This window comes from Euprymna scolopes, chromosome 42, assembly GCF_053919585.1.
Source record: "Euprymna scolopes isolate OS-2025 chromosome 42, ASM5391958v1, whole genome shotgun sequence".
NCBI classification, from domain to species: Eukaryota; Metazoa; Mollusca; class Cephalopoda; order Sepiida; family Sepiolidae; genus Euprymna; species Euprymna scolopes.
The window spans coordinates 16194662-16211427 of NC_136523.1; the positions used below are offsets into that span (position 1 = coordinate 16194662).

Sequence of the window (16766 nt, forward strand, 5' to 3'; positions counted from 1 at the left end):
CGTGGTGAAACAACTACTGGGAAGATGAGGATAACAGTCCGCAAATAAATAAATAAATATACAAATTACTCATCTGAAAGGATTCCAATAAAAATAAATAAATAATAATAAAAATCAATAATAATAAAATAAATAATAATAAAAATAAATAAATGAATAAAAATAAATAAAAATAAATAAATAAATAATAAAAATAAATAAATAAATAATAATAAAATAAATAATAATAAAAATAAATAATAATAATAAAATAAATAAATAATAATAAAAATAAATAAATAAATAATAATAAAATAAATAATAATAAAAATAAATAAATAAATAATAATAAAATAAATAATAATAAAAATGAATAATAATAAAAATAAATAAATAATAATATATAACGCCCGAAGAAATCCAGAGATTTCATCGACCGAAACGTTGTGGAATTAGCATTGAAGATGAGAATAGTAGCCTGAATAATTCAAATTATCAATCCTCATCTAAAAAAATTTCCAAAATGAATTTGTCGTTTGTTTTTTCTAGCGAACCACATCCACACAATGAAATTAATGAATCTCATCCCGCAGAGTTGGTTAATAGATGTCCTCTGTCAACATTACAGTGCCGTAAGTATTTTTCTTCACCAATTTTCTTTTTCTTTTCAGTTATGTGGTGTGTGTAGGAGGGATATATGGATACTAAACCTTACATCTAGAATCCTTATTTTATTTTCGATCAAAATCCATAAACAAGATCCAATCATATGTACATATATATATGAGGTGCCTTCAATAAGTTTCCAGACTTTTTTCGTATGGGCACTTTTATTATTTACTAGCGGGGGTACCCGGCGTTGCCCGAGTGTTTGTTTCCGGGACGGGGGGGGGGGTAAAAAATGTTATTGTAGGTAAGTAGGAAGGATCAAACCCAGAGTCATGAGTAAAAGTAGGAAAATAAAGTGTGAAAAAAAAACAAAAAAAAAAAACATCTGCAACGTTAACAGTTCGGCCACCAAGAAAAGTCCATTCCAGTTGTTTAGGAAAAAAAAAAAACAAAAAAAAAAAAACACGACTACGGTAGGTCGGCGCGAACATGAAAATATAATGTGAATTGTCCAGCACGCTAACCACTACGCCACAGAGCACTGCAGCTTAGTTTAGTGATTTTAAATAACTTCACATGAAAGAACTACGAAGCCAAACCGGTGTTCTCTTCTCAACTGTTCCTTGTGAACGATCCCCAAACGGTGTTAAGTGGTGGCAGGGGGAGGAGGAATTTATTAGAGAGAAAATATTTTACCACTTCCATTGATCTTAACCGATTTTGGCCGTGACTTCTCAGCAGAAAAAGTATAGAAATCTAAGATTATCGAGGAATTTGAGAAATAAGCCTATAACACACCTCAGATATTGTTCTGCCGTTTGTGCATATTATATTTGCATGAAATATCTTGATTTTTAATCCTATTAAGGTCAAAATCAGACGGGAAAAAATGAGTTCATTTTATTTATATAGAGATAAGTAAATTCTAGTTCGCTTCGAAGTAATTTCCTCCAACTGCAATGCACCTGTTGTACCATTCCAATACCTTCTGGAAGTCCTCTCATGCGAGCGTGTCAATGATCCTTGTCACAACCTCTTCCAGCTCCTCAATTTTTATAACGACATCCTGTAAGTTTTCCCTTAAGCTTAGGGAATAACCTAAAGTCACAGAGAGAAAGGTGACAATGATGGAGCTGTGGACTGGTGCATTGGGACAAACTTTGTGCAAATCTTCCGCATCTTCAGTTTCTCGTGAATAATTGTATGTACAGTTCCCACACTGACATCAAACTACTCACTTATTGTCTCTATAGACAAACGATGGTCCTTAACTATGAAATTCTTTATTTGGCCTATCAACTCTGGTGTTCTGACTTCCTTATTCCTCCCACACCCCTCACTCACCCTCACAGACTCCCTGCCTTCCTTGAATCTCTTATGCCACTTAAAAACTGATGCTCGATTCATGCAAGATGGCCCAAAAGCAGTTTTAAGCGTTCCATACGTTTCTGTGACATTTTTTCCAAGTTTAAAACAGAATTTTATTGCATATCGTTATTCTAAAAGGTCCTTACGTCCAGACTGCATTTCTGAAATTCATCAGCTGTGACACTCGGGCTTTAGTAAGGTGTATTCCAATTCCTATTGTAGCGGTTCATTTGAACCTGAAATCATAAAAATTGATCAGTCATCTCATAAGATGTATAGCAATAACATACTGAATTTTCTAGAGTCTACGACAATTTTAACTTTCAACTACAAGAAATATTGTTGAAATTTAAACATTTATTTTTTAAATGTTGTAACAACTGGCCATAGTGATCTAAAGATTATAACATCATGATCTATGCATAAATGTGTGTGTGTGTGTGTGTGTGTGTGTGTGTGTGTGTGTGTGTGTGTGTGTGTGTGTGTGTGTGCATGATGGACAATCCATTGTGCTGTGCATTCAGTAGTGGTTCCTGGGCCAAACGCTTCGTTAATATCGCGAGCTGTTTCAGCAGCTTTTTGGCCTAGCTTGAATCAAAATAAGAAAATTGTGTGAAGTTGCTTTTTTTTTTTTTCAGTTTGTCTTCAATTTTCTAAAAAGAAGCCATAATTGTTTTAAAACGATTGTAATTTAAACGGTTAGGTAGAGCAAAAACCAATCTTTAAAATGATATATAAAGTAAAGGTATTATAATGAAAACTTATTTTTTATTTATATTTTTAATTTTAAGTTTTTATTTTTCTCAGCTTCAATGTGGAGGTGATATGTGTTCAGTACACAATTTTGAAATGGGATCTGTTCGACAAGGAATTGTCATTGAGGAGGTAAGTCGATGCTTAAGTGAAACTCATTGAATTTTTTTCATCAACCATTTTTTTCTTTTTAAAATGTACAATTTTATTTTTATTTTTGAATTGTTAATATTTATTTATAAAATATTATGTCACACATGTATGTGTGTGAATAATTAGGCAGCATTCTTTCTTTTAGGCATTTTAATCATGGTCCCAAATAGTGGCCACTTACAACCAAGTGGTGATATGCCTTGTTTAAGGTGAACGCGAGTAAAAAAAAAAAAAAAATTTCATTGAATAAAATAGATATCTCCTGTATAGTTCCCTCTTCCTAATAACTCATGGCAAGAACTGGCTTATGTAGTCGCCATATCTATAAAAAAAAAAATTTCTATGAATTGTCCAGAATCAGTTCGGTCAATTCTCCTTGATAATGGATTCAAATGGATTTGAAAGTACTTGTAAATATAGTGACTATATCAGCCAGAATTTTGACATTAAATTTCAATGAAATATATATATATATATATATAGGTTGAAGTGACATGACACAACATTCTCACAAAAAAGACAGGAAAAGATGTTAATGTGAGGTTAGACAGAGGTCAGGACACGGCACATGACATCACAGATATCTAAGTTGACAGAGAAACTGCTGAGAGTTGTGGAAAATATTTTGTCAATAATGCTGTAATACTTGAAAGGAAAACTTTGATAATCGCGAAAAGCGGCTGGAGGGGATGACCTGAAGGTTATGTACGAGGTTACCCGAGTCAAAGTGGAATACAAAGAGACGTCAAGACATGATGCATGACGTAACAGATATCAGGGTTAACAGAGTGTTGGGGACAGGATGGTCTGCTGTGTGATAGACGACTCCGTCCCCATGTGTGTAATGGTGGATGGATGTATTTAATGGTAGAGGAATTGAAAAGGCAAAATGTCGCATAATGAGGACGAAAATATACCGTTATATATCAGCGAAGGAAATGCAATTTATTTACATAAATATACATGAAGAAGCGATAGAAAGAATAAGAGTTCATTGAAAGATGACTAATGTTACTTGCGGTTGACTGGCTAGTCAGGAACACGGTGGTGGCCCGTGGCCCCACCAGAGCGGTGTTTGTCACATCTTGACTGCTTGAAAGTCCAGCGCGAAAAGGGAAGAAATATAGGGAACAGGAAGTGACGTAGCTAGGTCGCTCTTCTGAGTTAAAGGGCAACAATGGAGTTAGGCTGGGAGTTTTCAACTCCTACAAGAGGAAGAGGAGATGCAGATCAGTTTTGCTATGGAACGGACGCAGGACAGATAACCAACAATGCTGTAATAATTGGAAGGGAAACTTTGATAATCACAAAGAGCTAAATGCTACACTAAGATATTTGCTTGCTGTGTCCACCAATTTAACCTTTAGAAAAGAGTTAATTAATTTAGCGAATTATACTCTCTCTCTCTCTCTCTCATGTGTTAATTATTTATTTCTTTCAAAAAATCTAATTTATAAAACTCACTATGTCTGTCTGTCTGTCTGTCTGTCTTCATATTTTCAAACTCTATCTCCTCCGAAACTAAAAGTTGCAGAGTGCTGCTAGGGGCCTCAAATGATTAGATTTTTTATGAACCATTCTTTTATGGGTCTTTAGCCGGTTAAAATAGTTTTAAAGGGGTCAAAAATGGGTCAGGATTGAAAATAAATCGTTATACACTCGTACATTCATGTCAGTTTAGTTTTAATCAGTGTATATGTGTGTCACGTTGGTACAGTGGTAACGTCACCAGCTTTGAATGCTACAGTTTTGCTTTCGGTTTCGATTCTAGCTGATGGCACCCAAAATACTTTTTTTTTTTTAACTTTTGAAATCACAACTCTATAATAATATATACGAAATCTGGACAAATTAAAATATCATATTTAAACGTATTTTATGACTGGGTAAAACCGGACGTCTCCTGCCCCCCCCCCGTTAGTAAATCATAAAAACTCTCAGTTGCCTTTAGTTTCCTTTTCTATCCACGTAAAAAAGAACTTTTGAGAACATAAACCGTTACATTTCTATTTTGTTTTAATATATATATATATATATATATATTAAAAAATTTTTTAATATATATATATATATATATATATATTAAAAAATTTTTTCATGTCAGGAAATCTAGCCCAACCCCCCCAAAAAGGGGGGGGGCACTCTGGATTAGAACAAAAATTAAAAAATTGCCTCAGTCTGGAAGGACTTCTCTTTCACTGACCGATGACAGAATAGACAAAATGTAGCATCAGAACAGATACTACACTTTGTTTCTGGCCAAAAGCCCAAGGAATTGTTCCTATTTACTTGCCTCCCCACGAGAACAAAGTTAGACACAAGGTCAGTTTTTAATGTGGTGAAAATCCAGCTCCCAAGAGAAGCAATTTGGATTGGGGCAATCTTTATTTTTGTTTCAATCTAGGGTTTTCCCTTCACTGACCAAAAGCGGAATAGACGAGGTATAGCACAGATACTACACTTTGTTCCTTGGTTTGTTAAACAATTAAGTTGCTGCTAGAAAAGCACTGTTACTCCTATATTTTTTGTTATTTGGACAACTATTCTTATCTTCAGAATGTTTCGGTCAGTCTTTGGAATCTGCACAGAATTTCAAACCTAACTCTCTATTTAATTCACGAGGGTAGCATGCTCTCGTTCCGTCAGAAAGTAGAGAAAGCACATCCATAAGTGATTTAAACGGAAATCTGAATTTTTGAAATGAGGATTGATTACTTGGGTTCTTCAGACTTCTGTTCTCGTCTTGAATATTATTTTTCACAACATTTCGGTCGATGTAACCTCCGACCTTATTCAGGTGTATCTTGTTAAATCTGGAAATCTTTCTGTTGGGCTCAAAAACCAGTACAAAATTTTGAATAGAACCCTTTATTTAATCCATGTTCTCATTCCGTCAACCATAACTGGCTAAAAGTCTTAAGTAATTCACAATAATATTTTGAGTGTCGCCCGCACGGAGGATTGAACCTTCAACTTCCAAAAGCGTGTAACTTGCAACTGAATTTTACTAAGTACTTTATCCATTACAGCATGGTCCTTGTGAGTCTTCATCTCACAAAATTCAGAAATTATCAAATCAGTACGGTCCTATGAGAGGTTTGTTTGCGGGGAGTTTGTCTTGGTTTGTCTGTATCGTGGGGGCGTTTATGGAATGGTTGTTATGTCCTGGACACAGCAATCAGCTCCCTGGATGTTAAACACAATGAAACAATAAACACATCCTCTTTACATCAAGGGGTTGATGTTATCGGCTACATCTGCTGGTGTGTCTTCTTTGAATTCTTTGTTAGCCTCATTAATGTCAGGACCGTTGCGTTGGAGCTAAACACTGTATAAAATAGCGAAGAAGACACCATTTCTTTTTCTATGAAAATAGAATTCTTTTATTTTATTAGGTCGGTGCAAAAAGAATGTCGAAGTCGAACGTCAAAAAACGACATTATTTTTGCACCAACATGTTCAGGAGCACTTAAAAGAAACACAAGAGTTGGCTGGGCTACTGCACCACGAACAGCATCTCATATCCAAATTTTACCTCCGTCGCAAACCGCAACTAGATTCAAACTGAATTATAATTCTTCCTTCATCAAAAGATAGACACGCAACTATTGTCATTGTTGCCCGATCATACAATACGCTTAAACATGACATTTTAATTTATGCACATTGTGCATGTATTATTTTAGAATCAATCCTCCATTGATTATTATATATTATGAGGAAAAATTTTCCCGATGGACTAATTCGCATTAAAAAAAAAAATAAAAATAAATATAATAATGATAATGTCGTTCATCAAATTCCGTCTGTATTTGTTTACAATATCATGTCAGCTGATATTTGGGCTTGACGATCTTAAAAATAGTTTTCCTTCTCTTATAGATAAAGAAGAATTTTTACAGGGGAATATTTTACGTTACACTGGCCAAGCTTACATCGGTGTAACGTAAAATATTTCCTTGTAAAAATTCTTTCTTTTTTTCTATAAAAGAAGAGTATTTTTATGGTCAGATTTTTTGGATTTTTTGATATTTTGCAAATGAATTTCTGTAAAATACATCTCTAAGAAAACTGCCAGAAATATATATTACCTTTGTGTGAAATTTGCAAAAGATTGGCTCAGCCGTTTTGGAACCTATGAGGAAGAAACTCACACACACCCACAAACACAGAGTGACTTTTTTTTTGCTATTTGCACTACACTGATTGAATGAACTTGGCTTATTTTCCGTTTCGTCTCTGCACCATCCAACGCACGAAGCCTCTGTTAACCGTGCAAAGATGTTGAACTTTCTCTCCTCTTTTCTGTTTCAGGGTAAATCCTACGATTCGCAAGTGATGTCTCTTCATGGATTCCATTTCAACCTCCGAGTCAATTGCTCGGATAACGTCTACACACTTTACATTCAGGTAAAACCAATTTGCGAATCTTTTAAAGCCTTGTCGACAATGGAATTGGCAAATGCCAACTTCATGGAGTACTTTTATTATATTTGGGCTTGTGAATCTCTGTCCCCTTCGAGGATTCTCGATAAATTGCAGAAACGTATCTGTAATTTCATGATGCCCCCCCTCCACCCCACCCTTCCCTATCTTCTAATCTGCAACTTCTTTTCTCACAGACGTGATGTTGCTAGTCTCAGTCTTTTCTATAAATAGTTTGATTGTTCAGAATTGTCTGATCTATTCCCTGCTTCCTTTGTTCCAGCTTGTTTGACTCGTTGGTCTAGTAGTCTTTGCTGCATTGTTATACAGATTCCCATTCCAGGAGCTTCTTTCAAGAACTGCCAGCTTGTGGAACTCTTTCTACTGACTGTTTTCCTCCTACCTATAGCCGTCGTCTTTTCAAAAAAAAGCATCTCCTGTATCTGCAATAACCATTTTTGTTCTTGTTCTTGTTAGCACTTTACATCAAGCGACTTCATACCTTGTCTGGAGCGATTTCCATAAAAAAAAATGTAACGGAGCGCATATGAGCATGTGTGAAAATAGCAGCAGCAGCTGAAGGATAGCTGGCTAGTGAAGGTATTAGCAGCAACAGCCGTTTGAGCACATATGCAAATTAGAAAGTGTGTGTAGGCTTGCATCAGAAGAAAAAGAAAAAAGGACAGCACATGTTTAGGAAAGAAGCAAAGTCAAAGGCAAGACATGGCCAGCGTGAAATCGGGAGAGAAAAAGACACAGACTGGGTGAGATGGATTGTGTGGCCCCGAGATTGTGGCAAGAGACTTAAGCTGGTATATATTATTTTTGGAATTTATTATTGAAATGAGTATTATTTATTAATTTTTATTCATTACGGACTATTATTCCCAAATTTATAAGGCCAAAAAATTCAACCTTGATCACCCTTCGGGGCCCGTGGCGCAGTTGATAAAGACATTGAATCTTTACGCTTCCAAGTGAGAATTGTCTGAAGATAGCGGTTCAATCCTACCCAAAGCCGGCCACAGGCTTACTTGGCCAAAATGTGGTGAGACAACAGCAACTACGGAAGGCAGTGGATGCAGTCAGGAGATTCGGAGTTCCTATCTCGTTGCAGTTACCACCTGACAAAGTCCAGAGGAATAGTTGGCCGAAACGTTGTGAAACAACTACATAAAGATGAGGATAATAGTCCGTAAGGAATAAAATTTAATAAATTTTAAGCTGGTGTTGAGACGGCAGACAAAATAAACAGTTAGAAAAAAAATAAGAAACTTTGAAATTAATCGTAATAAAATCCAGTTTTTTGGGGGTTTTTTTTTTTTTGCTTTTTTTACATGGTTGTCACCACTTATCAAGGCCCGGAAGCTACTCAGGGATAAGGGTTATTGTGTATACAGTAATCAATGGGATAGTATCGTAGTAATCGTTAGTATTGGAGATTTGATAAAGCGTCTCACTTAAGGGGGCGGTTCATCAGGAATTTGTTTATGTTGGACTTGAAGACATCCAAGTTGTAGTCTGGTGGGAAACAAGCAAACGGAAGAGAGGTCCACAGGCGTGCACTTTGTTCATGGAATCTGCGTTTTGATTTAGGCACAGATAAAGATTGGGGAAAATTACTGACAATGGTTTCAGCTAGACGGGTGTTTCTTATAGCTTTTTTAATTCGTGAGTCACCACTTATCAAGGCTCGAAGACCACTCGAGGATAAGGATTAATGAATGTAAAGTGGTAGTATAGTAATCGTTAATGATGTAAATTTGATTATTTATGGGCACGGCTCAAGAAGAACTTGTTTACATTGGATTTGAAGGCTATCATGTTGTATTTACTCGGGAAGCAGGCCAGTGGAACAGTTCTCTAATAAACTTATTTTCTCTTTTTTTGTTGTTATACTTTTTCCTTTATTTTTTTCTTTCTTCCTAAAATTGAAAAAGGAAAAAAAATATATTTTTAAGAATCGCCTAAATACAAACTAAAGATGAGGTAGAGACAAGGAGTTTACTAAAACCTAAAGAAAGCTGTAGACAGTGGTTCTCAACCCTTTTTTTTTACCTGTTATGTTTGCAGATTGAATCAAATAACGCATAAGGCAATACAAATGAAAACTCAACAAACAAAGGTAGATCAATAAGAAGTGTATTAGAAAAAGTATATTCACAGTATATTTACATAATGGTTGTCAGGTCTTGGCTGGAGAACATATCTGCTCTCGGCTCGGCCTTCGGTAGCTTCTGGTTAACACACACTCAGACTAACCGAGTCTTGTTATTTATGTGTAATATTATCCACATATGTAAATGAGTGGGTGCCACCACAAGATTACCCATGGACCCTTATTTTCTTGGTGGACCCCCTCATAACAATTGGTCATAGTATGGGAGGGCGAAGGTCAGACAGAAAATATAATAGGAAAAGAACCGACTGTCGGAGGCGCATATTTAAAACTAGCTCCTATCACTTACATTTTCTTTTTTATTGCTTTCAAGGCAATTTTATGTACATTTTTTGAAATCTGGAAAATACATTCAAATTCGTTTGAATGTCTACTTTAGCCTTTTTTTGTGTCAAACCAAAATTACAGAAGAAATTTAATTTTTAATAATAAAATGAAATTTTTAATAATAAAAACCAAAAAAATAAATTTTTAATAACAAAAACCATTATGAGTTGGTTTTATTCATGGACCACCAAAATATCATTGTAGACCTCTGATTTGTTATATTTTACTGAAGGACTCCTATAAATATTCCATGGATCCCTAGGGTCCTTGTAGAACCCGGCTGAGAACCCTTACTATAGACAAAAAAATAGCACTGTCCATATTCTGAATAGGCACTCAAAATTGTTCTGTTTTGGAAATCCATTTTGCAAATATCAGTTGTACTCTGAACGCTAACGTTCACATCTACATTCTGTCGAGGCTGTGTTTGTCAGTTGATGTCAACTCTAAAGCTCTTTTGATCTGGGTCAAGTCACGACCTGCCTTAAACAATGTCCAACTGGAAACTCATCAACTCTGTCGTTAACCGTTGCAAACCCAAGACTGCTCCCAACTGTCATAAACCTACCTGCATACCTAAAACTAACTCTAAAATATACTGACCGATCTTTTGTTCCTGTTAATTGCCACACCTTGATTAACAATTGTGTGTGTGTGTGTGTGTGTGACACTATCGGCCCTCTTAATACTATAAGTCAACATTGACATTCCATTATCATTCATTCAACCATATTTTCTATACCTAATAAACTTATTTCCTCTTTATTTTATTATTTTGTAATACTGTTGTATAAATATGTTTGTGACGTATTTGTGTTGCGGAATGGCACCAAATCGCTTTGTATTGCATTGTGGGTTATACAGAGACGACAAAGATACCCAATACTTGGGAAGTCCACATTTATAATAATGATAGAGAGAGCAATTCTTAATGAAAGTTCTTTAAACATGAGGGAGATGCATTATCCAAGAGGGGGATACAGCCGATCTTTAGAAGGGGCTTTCATACAAAGTTTTTTATACAAGACGATGAACACAAACACATTACCTTTTGGTTGAATGATGACCGAAGACAAAAGGCTTACATAACAAATACAAGGCATTTATTCATCCAGCTGGTGATTGGAATTCAATGCCTGCTAACTTTGTCGTCTTTTACTAACCCCTTTCGCTTCCCAGGAGTTTTGGATAACTCTGTTAGTCTGCCGGAATAACTGCTTCTCCCTCATCAGACTCACTTAATAGTATATATTAAATCTATACTTCTTTGTGACGTCAGCACACGGGCAAGACGTGAATTCCATGCACGTGCTTCCAACATGTGTCCTGGCAACACAAGACCCAGATTTTTTTTCTCTGTGGACATTCTTTATTTCTGTTATTTCATTATTCCTGCTCTGACATAAATTAAACAAACACAACTTTCTGTTTTACCTGCATCCTTTTGTTGTATAAGTAATTTCTAACTTTCATTCTTCACTACAGTGGATAATTCCACTGCATTCCTGGAATCGTATCTAACTAACAACAATGTATTCATTTTAATTTTTAATAACTGAGTTCGATTCCAGAATTCTTCTTCAATAATAATATTCGATCCTAATTATTTCTAACAAAAAAAAACGGGAGCTTTTCCCTTCAACGTACAACACTTCTACATGGGTATCATTTTGTACTCTGGAATTTTCTGGGAACTCTTTATTCAATCCATGCAAGGATCCTTGGCTTAACGAATATGTTAGTTACAATTCAATTCTAAGTGACACTCTTATGAAGGTTGAAGGTTCAATCCTCAGTGACTATATAGAAAAATAAAATCTGGAAAGCAAAAGGTTGCTCGTTTTAATGGTACCACCACCGTCTTTGTAGCTCTTCAACTTTTGAGTTATAAAAAAACTAGGAAACTAGGATGCTTTACTTTTGAGACAACCCTCATTATTCCTGCTCCGGCCCATATTAAACCAACAACTTTGTTTTACCCGCATTCTTTGTTGTATAAGTTATTTCTCTTGCATTCCTCACTACAATGGATAATTCCACTGCATTCCTGGAATCGTATCTAACTAACAACAATGTATATTCATTTTAACTTTTAATAACTGAGTTCGATTCCAAAATTCTCCTTCAATAATAATATTCGATCCTAATTACTTGGTTTCTAACTAAAAACTTGGAGCTGTCCCCTTTCAATATAAGCAATACTTTTTCCTCTTTCATTTTTTTCTTCCAACACTTAGGAGGGGAGGAGGTCGTCGAAATCCATTTTTACCAGCCCTGGGACGAGTATTCTGCAAGTTGTTTAAAATAATTTTTTTATTTTTTTCTCTATTTTCTGTTCCCCTTGCTTTCGACTGCCCAATCACACTCTGGCAGCGTTTAAAACCAGCTGATCCTGCCTTGTCATTCCGGGAATGCGAGCGGCATACATTCTCTTTGCGTTCAGAGAGACCTGTCATCTACAGCATCACAGTCCAGACGTACAGCCATGGGAAACTGTCGGCACAAACGACGGGGATCATGGAAGGCAACTTTCGGTATGGCAAAAAGACGTCAAGAAGCAAAGTAAGTACTTGTCTATTTTCGACCACCAACGGACATACTCTCAGAAAGTCAGATTTCCAAATAACCTAGTATTTCGAAAGCTCGACTACAAATTATCTTCCACAGATTATTTTTCTGCATAGGCATCTTTCCTATCCATCGTCTTTTCAATAACCCCATTTCCACCTAACACTTTAGGGGGGGGGGGCAGGACGGAAGAGAGTTGGTTGGTTGTTTTTGTTTTTATATCAACCCTTTTTGGGTTATTTAATGCCGAATCCAAAGATTTTGAAGAAAATTTTTTTTAATAGAATATATTTGTTGTTTTCAAGTCGGTTTCTATTTAACCCATAGTTGGGACCCTAACAGGTACTACCATTCCGGGTCAGAGTGGACCTAGGAGCAATGGTAATTAAAGGGTGGCTCCACACTCCCCAAAGCCCATAAGCTGGGACTTCACCACTGGATATAGTTTAAGGTCATATCCAGGACCCCCATTGAGGGACTTTTACCCTCTGCAGGGGGGCAGTCGGTGTATTCTAATGCCCCACCGACAGGGCCGGACGGAAGAGAAAACAACACAAAAAAAGATATCATATGCAGCAGCACAGTCCCGAACAATTTCATCTATGTGACCTGACATGAAAGAACTCTGTCAATTCGAACCTGAACACCTCCGTTGATTCGACACGATCCCAAGCAACATGGTCAATTCGACCATCTCCATTGAATCAACGTGATTCCGAACAACACGGTTGATTTGTTGACTTGACACAACACAATTCCTAACATGGTCGATTCAAGCCCAAACACCTCCGACGATTCTACACAACATGATCCCGAATACCAGGGATTCAAACCTGAACACCTCTGATGATTCGACATGACACGTTACCAGAGCAATCTTGAGAGTTGGTATTTATTTACTTTCACACGTAAGCAAAATGTGATACAAGGTTGGAGGAAAACCAGCTCTCCAAAAAGGGGTAAAACTCTAGTAGTTGCAAAAATAAAAATTGCCTTAGTATATAGAAGGGTTTTTTTCGTTTTGTTTGTTTTTTTATATGGGAGTCACCACTTATCAAGGCCCGAAGGCCACTCAGGGATAAGGGTTATTGCGTGTACAGTAATCAATGAAATAGTATTGTAGTAATCATTAGTATTGGGGGTTTTCATAGAGTGTCTTACTTAAGGGGGCGGTTTGTCAGGAGTTTGTTTATGTTGGACTTGAAGACGTCCAAGTTGTAGTCAGGTGGGAAACAGGCAAGCGGCAGAGAGTTCCACTGGCGTGCAGTTCTAAGAAAGAAGCTTTGCTCATGGAATCTACGTTTGGATTTAGGCACAGATAAAGAGTGGGGAAAATTATTGACAGTAGTTTCAGCCAGACGGGTGTTTCTCGTGAAAGATTGGCGAGGAGGGACGAGGGATTGGAGCTCAGACGAGCACCTGCCATGGAAGGGTTTCATCTACACTTACTAACGACAAATTAGCTTAAGTGTAGCTTCAGAACATATACTACACTTGGATCTGTAGCCCGAAGGCCAAATCCTTGTGGCGAATTACTATTATCGGCTTTTTTATAGCCTTTGGACAAACTCCTTTTTGCTGCAGACTGCTTTTTGATCCGACTTAGATATTGGCAGACGATTCTTGGGTGTTTCCATGCATGCTTGTCACATCATAGATCACTGACAAAGGTAAAAGTGAAAAAAAGGAGAGAAAATATTTTTACAAGAATCAAAAGTACAAAATGGAAACAGAGGTGAGGAGTTAAAAAAAATAAAGAAAGCTGTAGAGGAAAAATAACACATTCCATAATCTGCATAGACACTGAAAATTGTCTCTTTTCGCTTCCCTTGCTTTCGACTATTAATTCAACCAAAATCTGGCTACAAATTATCTCTCCCATATTATTCTATCCCCTCCATTTTTCTCTCTGGGTCATTTAAAAAAAAAAAAAAAAATTTTTTATTATTTTTTTTTTATTTACTAAACTTCAATGTGATCTTGTAGATTTAAAAAAAACAAAAAAAAAACACATTCTGCATATAAATATTTGGAGAAATATTAGTTTGGTATTCAAGGAATGTTCGAATATATATATATATATATATATATATATATATATATATATATATGAAAATGTCTAAAAAAAAAAAAAAGAACACGAAAAGTACAAAAGTTTTCTATTGGTGACGTGCAAGAATACAAAATAATATTATGAAAAAAATTAATATCAGACTGAAGGATCAGTCGAAAATTATGTACTTGTAAAAAAAGTTGAATTTTTTTTCATAATAGTATTTTGTATTCTTGCACGTCACCAATAGAATATGAATAAAGAAAAGTTATAAGCTTTTATACTTTTTGTATTCTTATATATAATATATATATATATATATATATATATATATATATATATATATATATATATATATATATATATATATATAAATTCGTGATGGTTAAAGCTTAAAAAGGTTTAGCTAGGTTTTATAATTTGTTATGACTATAGATTTAATTCAAAATGTCAAACTTATTGTGTTCTTAATCTTTTCCTTTTTTAAAAACTAGTCGCTAATAAAGTGTTTGAATTATGTAATAAAATTGATATAATTAAAAAATTACATGGTTTAATCCGTCAAGCAAACAATTGTCGATTTGATCTAAATTTTATATCCATATAGAATTTAATTTTATTAATATTGTAATCGAACTCATTATTACTTAAACTATAATTCTTTTGTCATTTAATTATTTTTTTTTATAAATCTTTATCTTTAATATAAAATTTTCCTTGGTAATATTTTTATCGTAATCGTTTAAAAATCAGTTAAAGACATATAATTCATTTTCAAACTTAAATGATTTTTAATACAATATAATTATATTAAACTTCTTTTTCTTACATTTGTCACCAGGTGCATGCTTTTGTTAAAATGATTTCTCGATACACACACACATACACACACATTTCCAACTGTTCTTTCTGGTACATCCTGGGAACATGTTTACCAGCATGAACAGTTGGGAATAAGTCATACACCATCCACTATGACTACGAAATTTCTACAGCTACATATCTAGAAAATGGAGCTATTAAGCCTGACATAGTTCTCAAAAATCAAAAGGTCCACAACCTGGGTCTAAGTAAACAAGTGTTAGACCCAGATTGTGGACCCTTTGATTTTTGAGACCTTTGACTGAATTAAAATAAAATAAAACAAAAATATATATATATAACTACTTCATTTAACCACATAAATTAATATACGGAGATATAATTTTACGCGTAAACTTTAAGTATTTACAACAGTATAGTTAGAACTAGGTAGTAAGTTATAAAAATATATATAGCAATTAAGCTACACAGAATATTCTGCGTTTCATTCTTGTGAGAATTCGTCAGGCTTATGCATATGCCATATATATTTTTATAACTTACTACCTAGCTCTAACTATGTATTGGTTGGTTGTTTTTTGCAAGTCAGTTTCTATTTAACCCATAGTTGGGACCCTAACAGGTACTACCACTCCGGGTCAGAGTGGACCTGGGAGCAATGGCAATTAAAGGGTGGCTCCACACTCCCCAAAGCCTGCAAGCTGGGGCCTCACTATCAGATATAGTTTAAGGCCATATCCAGGACCCCCATTGAGGGACTTTTACCCTCTGCAGGGGGGCAGTCGGCGTATCCTAATGCCCCACCGAAGGGCCCTAACTATGTATTGAGTACTGTTGAAGTAAATACTGAAAATTTACGCATAAAATTATATTTTCATATATTAATTTATGTGATTAAATAAAATAGTCATATATATATATATATATATATATATATATATATGAGAAGATCGGAAGTCTTTTACAAAAATGTCAGAATGTAAAACGGATGTTAAAATTATGATGATGACGTTATCTTTTCTCTATTTTCAGGAATTATCGCTGAAATCCGAAACATTTCCACTGTATGCCACATTTGCCATTTTGCTTCCGCGCTCCTAAAATTTTCATTTTTTTTTTTCATTATTTTATTCTTTGATTTGGAATGCTGAAAAAAAAAATTAAATACATAAAATTTTGAAAATTTTAAATTGTAATCCAAAAAATATATTTTCTTAGATAAAAATGGATTTTTAACAAAATTTTTTCTATTAGTTTATAATTTTTTAATTTCCTGCTAGTGTACAACATGTTGATGATAAACATTGTGCGTTTCCACTTTTTTTTTTTTGTTATTTATGGAAATCACTCCAGACAAGATATGAAGCCACTTGATGTAAGATGCTAAAAATAAATTTAAAAAAAAAAATACTTCAAGCTCAAAGATCATCCAACAGTATTATACGGATACATTTCAATCCAGAAAACAGCAATTCTTTTCCCTTTTTCAGAAAAAAAAATCACTTATAGAATGTGAGGACTACAAGACAG

General features: G+C 34.9%; 1 protein-coding gene across 2 annotated transcripts in view; it reads left to right on the forward strand.

Moving 5' to 3' along the window:
• LOC145266938 (BTB/POZ domain-containing protein 16-like) overlaps positions 1-16477 on the forward strand; it is an 81952-nt gene extending 65475 nt beyond the window's left edge. For both annotated transcript variants that reach the window (XM_080122752.1, XM_080122753.1), the window contains 5 exons: positions 529-611; positions 2764-2841; positions 7177-7272; positions 12167-12355; positions 16269-16477. In XM_080122752.1, coding sequence (XP_079978878.1) covers positions 529-611; positions 2764-2841; positions 7177-7272; positions 12167-12355; positions 16269-16337 — 515 coding nt within the window. In that variant the 3' untranslated portion in view covers positions 16338-16477. The remainder of the gene's footprint in view (positions 1-528; positions 612-2763; positions 2842-7176; positions 7273-12166; positions 12356-16268) is intronic.
• The last annotated feature ends 289 nt before the right edge of the window (positions 16478-16766 follow it).